The sequence below is a fragment of the Magnolia sinica genome, chromosome 2 (assembly GCF_029962835.1).
Source record: "Magnolia sinica isolate HGM2019 chromosome 2, MsV1, whole genome shotgun sequence".
NCBI lineage: Eukaryota > Viridiplantae > Streptophyta > Magnoliopsida > Magnoliales > Magnoliaceae > Magnolia > Magnolia sinica.
In genome coordinates this window covers 139,131,454-139,140,838 of record NC_080574.1, presented here as the reverse complement: position 1 = coordinate 139,140,838, position 9,385 = coordinate 139,131,454, and the positions used below count along the sequence as shown (strand labels likewise).

Sequence of the window (9,385 nt, the reverse complement as noted above, 5' to 3'; positions counted from 1 at the left end):
AAAATTTATATTGATCGAAAACCTCTGTGACACCAAAAACGATTTCAATGGTAGACGTCTAATCCCCCACTGCTTTTTACAGTGTGATCCACTTGATAGTTATATCTGTCTTAATTTTTGTCTCAACCCTTAAGACGAGCTCACAAAATGGATGGACGGTTTGGATATAACAACTACCTCATGATCAGACCCACAGAACTTGCCGACGTCAATACAGCAGCTATATAGCTGGTTTGAGGTACACCGGCCAATCCGCTTCGGTAACACCCACCGAATTGTTACTCGGTAACACCTCATCCGCTTCTGCAAACACTCCTCGATGAATGTGTTGGGCCAGCCCAACTGTCGGCATAAAGTCTCTTTTAATTCTACGAATAAGTAGATGTTCGAAGCATTATCCATCCAAAGCAGGGGAAACTATATGGATGAATCCGATTGATTCAATACCCTACCACTTGTACTTTGGAGAGTTGGCTTTACATTCTTCCGGTTCGGTCACTCTCACATTTTCTGCGATCGCCATTTTCCTGCTTGTAACCTCTCTCTCTCTCTCTCTCTCTCTCTCTCTCTCTCTCTCTCTCTCTCTCTACGTTGATTCTTTCTAAACTGTTGAGTTGTAGAAATTCTCTCTGCCTTGGAAAGAACTGATTCAGCTGTATATTGAATCTTCTTGTTTCTTAAGAAGGGTCTTTTTTAGGGCCTGTTTGTAAAGGAAATGTATAGTTATGAAAAGTTACTTGTCTGCTGAATACATACCATTCAGTGGTAAAACAGTTATCATGTCACAGTCAATTTACATTACCAGGGAAATGGGCAAAACAAACAGGCCCAGTCTGTAGCTTAATCTCTCAGTTTTTGCCATTTAGGTGTATGATGAAATGCCTAGCTTGGATTGGTTTTGATTTATTAGCCCACCGTTAATTCTAATTATATGTCAGAGCATGTTCTAGGGTGTTGATGTAATTTGGGCTGGGCCATTGGGCATTTAATTTAGTGGTATAGTATCTATCTTGGGTGTTCCTTAAGGACTGGTGGGTTTTCCTTGACATGAACAATTTTCCCGAATCTTCATAGGGCTTGAAGACTAAATAGCCCCAAAATGAGTTATCCTTGGTTATATATATATATATATATAATAGAATGGAATTGAAGACCACTATTTGGAAACTTACAAGGGTGAATGACTAGTTATGAGCTCGCAATTCTAAGAATATGACAATGTCAGCAAAACACTAGTTTACTGTCTTGTGGGATCCAATCAAATCAGCCACTTAAGAAAATAAAGGAGAATCAGGTTTGGTGAATTATAACTAGGGCAAGATAATAAGTCTAATATATATATATATATATATATATATTCTCAAGAGGAATATACATACGTACACACACATATATACATGGTTTTTTTTTTTGTTTTTCATAGTCAAAGGGGAAGGGTTTAATTGGATCTAGGAGATTGGCGGGGATTCAAAGAGGGGATTTTGGGTTGGGTGAGAATCGTGAGATTTGGGGATTTCGAAGTATGTTTCTTTCATTTGCTGGGATTTTGGAGGATTTAAGGGCGATCGCCTCACTTGGTTGAAGTTGATTTTGCATTTTAAGAATAAGTTAGTTGAGTGGAATGACCACCAACCGATCACCTCTCTTGGTTGCACCATGGTGAACCATGGGGTAACCAAGAATATAGGCAATGAAGGGTGAAAATGAATGAGAAATAAGGAAAATAAAATGCTAGAAAAGGGGGTTTGGATAAAAGGAAATTTATAAAAAAAAATAAAAATAAAAATAAAAAAAAATAAAAAGAAAGAAAGAAAGGAAAGAATGAGAAGTGATGGCATTATGTGGAGCTAGGAGTTGTAAATATTAAAAGTAGAGGCAAATCACGTGCCCCTCACGTCTCTTTCTCTCCTTTCCTCTCTTATCCTAATTCTATTCTTCCCTAACCCTAGCCCCTAAATCATCCAAAATCCCATCAAATGAAAGAAAAACATCGAAATGACCCCAAATCTCAACCGAAATTCTACCCGAATTTACCCAAAACCCCTCTTTACATCTCTGCAAATATTTTAGATCCAACCAAACCATTCCCCTTTGGCTATAAAAGGCCCCGGATCCCCCTCCCTCATTTTTTCACTAACAATCTCTCTTACAAGTCTCCATAAGAAACCTAAAATCATATGTTCCTTGTTCTCCTATCTCCTTTGTCTTTTGTTTTGTTTTGTTTTTTTCCACTGGGATAACTCAATACACGTGGCATCCTCCTTTTCAGTCTTTAAACAGGGACTCAAACGGCCCATCTCATCTCCCCAGTTCGAGATCGGCTACAACCTTAGATCACACCATCACTGTCTGTCAGTGTCATTGTCTACCAACCACTCCGCTATCCGCCAACATTCCCATCATTTTAAATTGCAATTAGGATATGAAAAATGACAATAAACATGTTAGAGGCTGATCTATAGACTGATAGCAGTTTTGTTTTTTATTTTTCAAAATAAATAAATTAAAAATATAAAAAATATATTTTTTAAAAATCCAGATTGATCAGTGGTTAAAAATCCAGATTAAAATTATTTTTTAAAATTTTCATACTTTTAAACTTGTCCACCCCACTCAAGCCCGGTGTGAAAATGCCCCTTCATTAATCATCCCCGATGAGGAGTCTCGAACACGAGACCTCCCTCTCTGATACCACTTTGATGCAGGACAATTAACCACTTGCTCTAAAAGCTTGAATTGATAAAGCACGGCGAATTAATCCTTTTATTTTATAGCCTAGGCCCGATATCCCATGTGTTAGGACCTTAGACGAACCCCCCTCGCAGGCCCCACTTCACATGGGTACTGCCTCACAAGAGCCACTAGTCTCACACGGGTGGGGCCCGCCTCACACGAGCTACCCACCTCGACTGTGCCCCTGCATCCCACAGGCTAACCCTCTCGAGCCCGATGTGAAAATGCCTCTGCATTCTTGTCATAATGTGGGTGTGAAGATTGCGGAAAAAAAGGAGTTCGTTGAGAACATTCTCCATGGTTCGCTCTTCCATATTCTAATGTCTTCACCGTGATGGCTGAGGTATGTGTCTTTGAATAGATGAATCAGCTCCTGAAAATCCTCATCTCTGTCCTCGAAGTTTCTTCTAAGATTTATATTCTAGACCCATCCTGGGAACATTGATGATTGGACATTCTCCTACCCATTCGTCTTCCCAAATGCTCACTGATTCACCCCCATTCACCACAAAGCTTAGGCCATAATTGAGTAGTTTACCGCAAGGTTTGGTAGATGATGATCCAGGGTTATATTAGTCCACTCGTGATCCTCGTGCCTGCTCTCTATCTATATTTGCTAGATTCTTTAGTCATCTCTCTCCATAAAAAACGTAAATGATTAATTTTCTAGAATGAAATCTTTCCAGATTTTGAGCATGTGTCGCGTGGGAAAAGTGTCTCGTTCAATCTCTTTCCCTTGACGGCTTTGATGCCATTCCTGTGAGTTTCATTTTCCAGATTTCTCTCCCTCCATTTTTCTGAACTACAAACCTGGTATCTGGCATAGTATTTTCAATTTTGACAGGTGGGACCCATGGTCCATTTTTTTTTTTTTAAAGATAACAATTTATATATTAGAAGGAGAAAGGAACAAACAAAAGCTGGAGCAGCTTTCTGCTGAGAAGGCGGAAACAAACTAAACTCCAAGAAAAAGAAAATCAAAATCTTTTAAAACATCCACTTGAACAGCCCATTCTAACAACAAACGCTTTGCTTTAGAAGCAACAAAAACTGCAGAATTAGAAACATCCTTAAAACATCTGCCGTTTCTTTCTTCCCACACAGACCACCAAATTGCAAGGATCGCCATTCTCCAAACTTGAGTCTTTTTCTTTCCTATTCTGATCCCATGCCAAGCTTTGAGAAGAAGGTCCGCCGATTCCGAAATACACCAATTAATCTTGAAGCAAGAAACAAAATCTGCCCAAATACTAGCAATGTAAGGACAATGAACGAGAAGATGATCAACCGATTCTTCATCCCCCATGTAACATAAGCAGATATTTGTTAAGACCATCCCTCTTTTCCTCAGATTATCCGTTGTCAGAATTTTCTTTTTTCCGACCAGCCACCCAAAAGCCACACAACCTTCGGAGGGGATGAATATTTCCAAACATGATGATAAAGGTGATCTTCTGAAAAACTATGATTGCAATGAATCAGATTGTATAATGATTTAACTGAAAAGATGGAAGACTTTTCCAATCTCCATATGATTCTATCATCGCTCAACTGATTTGGATCAGATTTATAAATATAGCCAAGCAGTTGCACGAAATCAGCAACCTCCCAGTCTTGGAGATTTCTTCTGCAGCAGATTCCAAGCTTTCTTACCATTCATAACCAAATAGCAATCAGCTACAGCATTGAGTCCCACCATTGATGGAGTATGTATGAAACGTTTTCAAGATTGAAAGATCCTAATAGTCAATCTTGGGACTTCTATTTCCGGTGGAATGTGGACTTTTGTTGTAGCCTCTTCCTAGCATTCTATATGCAGGCCACAAATTCAAAGGTTAAGATTTTACTATAGGGGAGATCTTTTGTGAGCAGTTGATCCTAGGTGGGGTGCAGCTGACTGATGTTTTGGACTACCGGACCTGGCCCCACTTATCAGAACTGAAAACTCACATATACTGTGAAAAGAGGCGGGCCTGGATCATGTATGTCATGTAATTCCCCTGTAATGTATCAGAGGGAATCCCAACTTTGGTTGCAAAGCTAAAGGGAAGAATTATTTTTGAGGCCCACTGATCAATGCAAGCACTGATCTTGGTCCCACATGAGCTCGACAGTACTTGCTCATGTGTGATAGGGGGTTTCCTTCTGGCACGCGTTCAAACTTGTCACATTTTTATGAGATCCGAGCCATTTAGGTGGTTTTGACTGCCATTTTCAGGATGGTCCATCTATCAGGAGGGTCATACATGTACAAGAAAAATAGATAATTCAAAAAATGTTATGGATGTATTGATTGCCACGTATGTGTGCTTTCAAGAAAACCTTCAATCTCACTTGGGGGGGCTTGGTCTCTCTCTCTCTCTCTCTCTATCTCTCTCCTCTCTCTCTCTCTCTCTCTATACTTATTTTGGGGATATATTATTTATTTTATTTTTTTTCTGACGAAAACTGCAGGTGGAAAGAGTAAAAAGGATGAATTTGATATTAGAAGGAAAAGACGCATCTGACTGGAATTACAGAGGAGAGGGAGCTGTAAATCTTGTCTTAGGTTACTGTGGATCTTCGCCTGCTTTCGTATGCCTGTTCTATCCATGAAATCTTATCTGCTTCTTTGCCTTTTCTTCTGTTGTGGTGTGTCGTGGAAAATCTTCCATTGAAGGTGGCATACATGCATTTCAATCCAGGATATAATTAAGTGTGGAGCATTGTCTGAAGATAACACTGGTCGGGCGCGATATTAAGCATCTGATTTTCCCCTTGAATTCCGAGTGCTAGCTGAACTGTTAATTTCATGGCCACCAATAGGATTGTCTGATCATTGTGATTTTCTTGCAATGCTCCGTCAGCAATTGGATCCATGATTTGGAGAGTTTTGATTGACATGCATGAATGCTGTATCTACAGTTGGATATGTTAGCAGAAGTTATGCGAATTGTAGTCTAATGCCGCCCCCCGCCCCCCACCCCCCCCCCCCAAAAAAAAAAAAAAAAAAACTCATTTGGTGGGGACCTCCATGGCATATCAGCCCTAAAAAAATCATGCTGATGTGATAATACTAACCAGGCAATCAATATGGATTTTTGCCTGATGAAAGTGGGCCATGGCCCCCATTGTTCATTCACAGGCCCCCACGAGGACCTTCCTGTAACTGCAATTTTGGAGTAAGAAATGATCACATATAGGCATTGTATGTGAACTTTCACAAACAGCCCCAACTAGGATCTTCCCGTAGCTACATTTTCAAATGAGAAATGGTCCCATACAAGCACTGTATGTGAATTTTCACAAACAGCCCCATCTTTCCTGCCAATATATCACTTGTGTAAGACATCCAGGCGATGCAACGCCAAGAAGATCTTGGAGCAGAAATCAGGCTGGCACACCCACACCATCAAAAGCAAAAGACAGCTGATGGTCTGACTCAACATAGAGGTGTGGCCCACATAATGAGTGGATCAGCCTGATTCTAATCGCCGGTTATCTTCACGGCGTGGCCATCTTTTTCATACTCGGATGTCCTATATGCATGACTGGTTGGAAAGAAACACGAGACTGTATGTGATCATTTCTGTTTTGGAATGGTCCATCCTTAGTGTGCCCACCATGTGAGCCACATGAGATAGTGGTGCAGGGTGCTACCTAAACTTTCCCCTTATGTTTATCTATTTGATTCCTAACAAGCCTTTGTTTCCTGAATGAAAATGTTTAAACCAACGTAGGAAAGACAGTTCCATTTGGTTGTGTGCGATCTCATCTGTACATTGAGCCCTTGCAAAGTGATCAGACCATGTGTCCCGTGGGCTCCATGATGGATGGCACAATGTGCAGAAACTGCACAAATGAGCTGATCCTAACCATCCAACTTTTGCTCATTGAGCCACTGGCCTTTTTATTTTTATCCATCTATTTTCTGACCACAGTGCACCCTGCAGGTGGCCCTAGAAGGTCCCATTAACTACAATTTTGGGGTACTATGAGCTACCTGCCTTACATGATATCAGTTTTGTGAGAGTCTATCTACTGTTATTTCATCCAGATTCAATTTATTTTAACTCAATTATCATTCATTTAGTGTGTGATGATTTTTGGAATATGCTGCATTCTAGTATTGGTTCGAGTATATTCTTCTTTAATACACGTGTGTGTGTGTGTGTGTGTGTGTGTGTGTGTGTGTGTGTGTGTGTGTGTGTGTGTGTGTGTGTGTGTGTGTGTGTGTGTGTGTGTGTGTGTGTGTGTGTGTGTGTTAATTTGCCACATTTTTCTCATTGGTCATAGGTTGGAAAAGTGTTGCGTGTGCAAAAAGTTCCAAGAAGTGAATCTCAACATACAACTAGCAAATCCATCTTGTCCAGGCACGAATGTCTACTGTGGAATGATACACAAGAACTGGTGACTTGTTCGTCGAAGGAAAGTTTGGGGCAACTTTTTGCACTTCACGTGATGAGCCCCTTGTTAGGCTCTGAACACGTCGATGCTGGGGTGCGTTCTTGTTGGATGCAACATGATATGATTGCTAACTTAGTTTGATTTTCTAGTTGAAATGTGGGTCGCGTAGCTTTATTATGTTATTGTAGTCGATGCTTTATGGTATAAAGGCATTTGAATTTTCAGATATAACATTGTTTGTTTTTTTTTTTTATAGAATTTTTGAAAAGTGAAGGGGCTTTTGAAAGGTGGAGGGGTTTTTTTATCTTTCAAAAAAAAAGAAAAAAGAAAAAAAAAGAAAAGGGGCTCTTGTTTTAGTGGAGCTGACTTGTGGAAGTATCTTCTTCTTTTTTATTTTATTTTTTATTTTTTTTTATTTTTTTTTAAAATCAAAAAATTGTGGAAGTGTCTTAGTTCATCTCTGTAAAGAATCGGATTCCTTCTTGAGGACACAATAACTGGGTAGCATTGAGCTTTTGTATTTGGGAACTAACATGATCCAATGTTAATGATACTTTTTGGTATTAGAATGATAGTATGATACACATTTTAGTACTAATCCCATACCGGAAGTAGAGAAACAGGGTATATTTATTGAAATCAGGGGCCCATGTATTGTCGAAATAATTTTCCCTCTGAAATCATGTTTTACTAACATGATCCAATGTTAATGATACTTTTTGGTATTAGAATGATACACATTTTAGTACTAATCCCATACCGGAAGTAGAGAAACAGGGTATATTTATTGAAATCAGGGGCCCATGTATTGTCGAAATAATTTTCCCTCTGAATTTGTTTTTGGAAAGTGTTTTACTGGTTATAGTGCTTGTTTGTCAGTGAAGTGTATCTGACTTATTCGAGAAATAGGAAAGAAAGGGGAAGCCTTTTCAATCCTAACATACTCTCAGACTAGTTTGGCAGGGTTACTCCTTTATAGGTTGCTTTTTCTTGATCTATGGTATCATGACCTTGACAACATTTCAGCATTTTTTTTATTATTTTATTTAATTCAACTTCCTCCGGATATGGCAGATTCGCGTCCTTGTGTCTGAGGAATTCCTGGAGTCCATAGAAAAGAATGTTATCAGTCAACGCCCTGCTTGGCGTGTTGATGCTGCCAAGGTTAACACCCTCTGTGATTCTGCACTTCTTATCTCTGATCATTCAGTTTTTCACCACGGTAAAGACTAACCCTTAAATGAGTAAGCCAAAGCTCATTTTATGATTCTCAGTATAGTGTATTCACTTTTCATTACTTAAGACATTTATATTTTGATGAAACAACTTTATAAAATTAGATTGCATGCTAGTTGAGTAGGGTATCCATTCACCTATTTGGGGATCATTAAAGAGGGGTATAGTAATCATAAATACAGAAATATGATGAAATTCAGAAGGTAAAAAAAAAATCTTGATCGACATATTTAATTCATGGTGTTGGTGAGTTTTCTTTCATGTTGTTGTCTCATCAAGTTTCTAATCTTTTATACATGCTAAACAAAAATCAGAGAAATTTCAGACCAGTAACCTGTGGGGAGTGGATATTGGAGAGTTTTGCTTTCTATGTTGCCATGTGCAGCATGTGAATGGGGTCAAATATGAGCCTCTGCCATCACTGGTTCCAAGAGACCGGCAAAAGAGAAAGGTTGATGTCTGCCTATCTGGTAGGAGCCAACCATAGAACTTAAGATGATCTACCAGTTAAAAGCAATCCCAAATCACTGGGAGAAAGGTTAATGATGGTAATCTTAATAATTGTATTTATTAGTTTCGTCATGATTTTTTACCATTGTTTCCTCGTCATTTTCACTTTGAAACTTGAATTGGTAATGATTTGATAACAGTTTGTGTTTGGATGGTCATTCGAGTTAAAAGGCCAAATGACCAAATCAGGGCTAGCCCCCGTATTGCAATTAGTGTTCTTTCAAGTCCGAGTGGGATCAAACAGTTGCAATTAAGGGTTTGGTTTTTGTTGTGGAATTAAATGGAGCCACCCCCATTTTGGTCATTTCCTGTGTAACCAGTTGTACTTCAGCAGTGTTTTAAATAGCTTACGCCACATAGCGTAGCTTAGCCTTCCCACTGCATAGCTGATTAAAATAGCTTAAGTCACATGTAGCGTATGCTACACACTAACTAACACACACTACATGCTAACTAGCTTAAACTACAAGTTATTTTTCACTAAACATTTAAACTAATTAATGTTTCAATTATTTTAGTA

The 9,385-nt window shown here is 39.1% G+C and overlaps 1 protein-coding gene across 13 annotated transcripts in view; it reads left to right on the top strand.

Moving 5' to 3' along the window:
- The first annotated feature begins 322 nt into the window (after positions 1 to 322).
- Positions 323 to 9,385, top strand: part of LOC131237937 (inositol-pentakisphosphate 2-kinase IPK1) — a 27,817-nt gene continuing 18,754 nt past the window's right edge. For 5 of the 13 annotated variants that reach the window (XM_058236030.1, XM_058236026.1, XM_058236025.1 and 2 more), the window contains exons 1-5: positions 324 to 533; positions 5,188 to 5,307; positions 6,666 to 6,701; positions 7,009 to 7,212; positions 8,194 to 8,341. In XM_058236030.1, coding sequence (XP_058092013.1) covers positions 324 to 533; positions 5,188 to 5,307; positions 6,666 to 6,701; positions 7,009 to 7,212; positions 8,194 to 8,341 — 718 coding nt within the window. Of the gene's footprint in view, positions 534 to 3,419; positions 3,493 to 5,187; positions 5,308 to 6,665; positions 6,702 to 7,008; positions 7,213 to 8,193; positions 8,342 to 9,385 lie in introns of all 13 variants that reach the window. The other 8 variants (XM_058236035.1, XM_058236033.1, XM_058236038.1 and 5 more) reach the window with 8 other exon arrangements.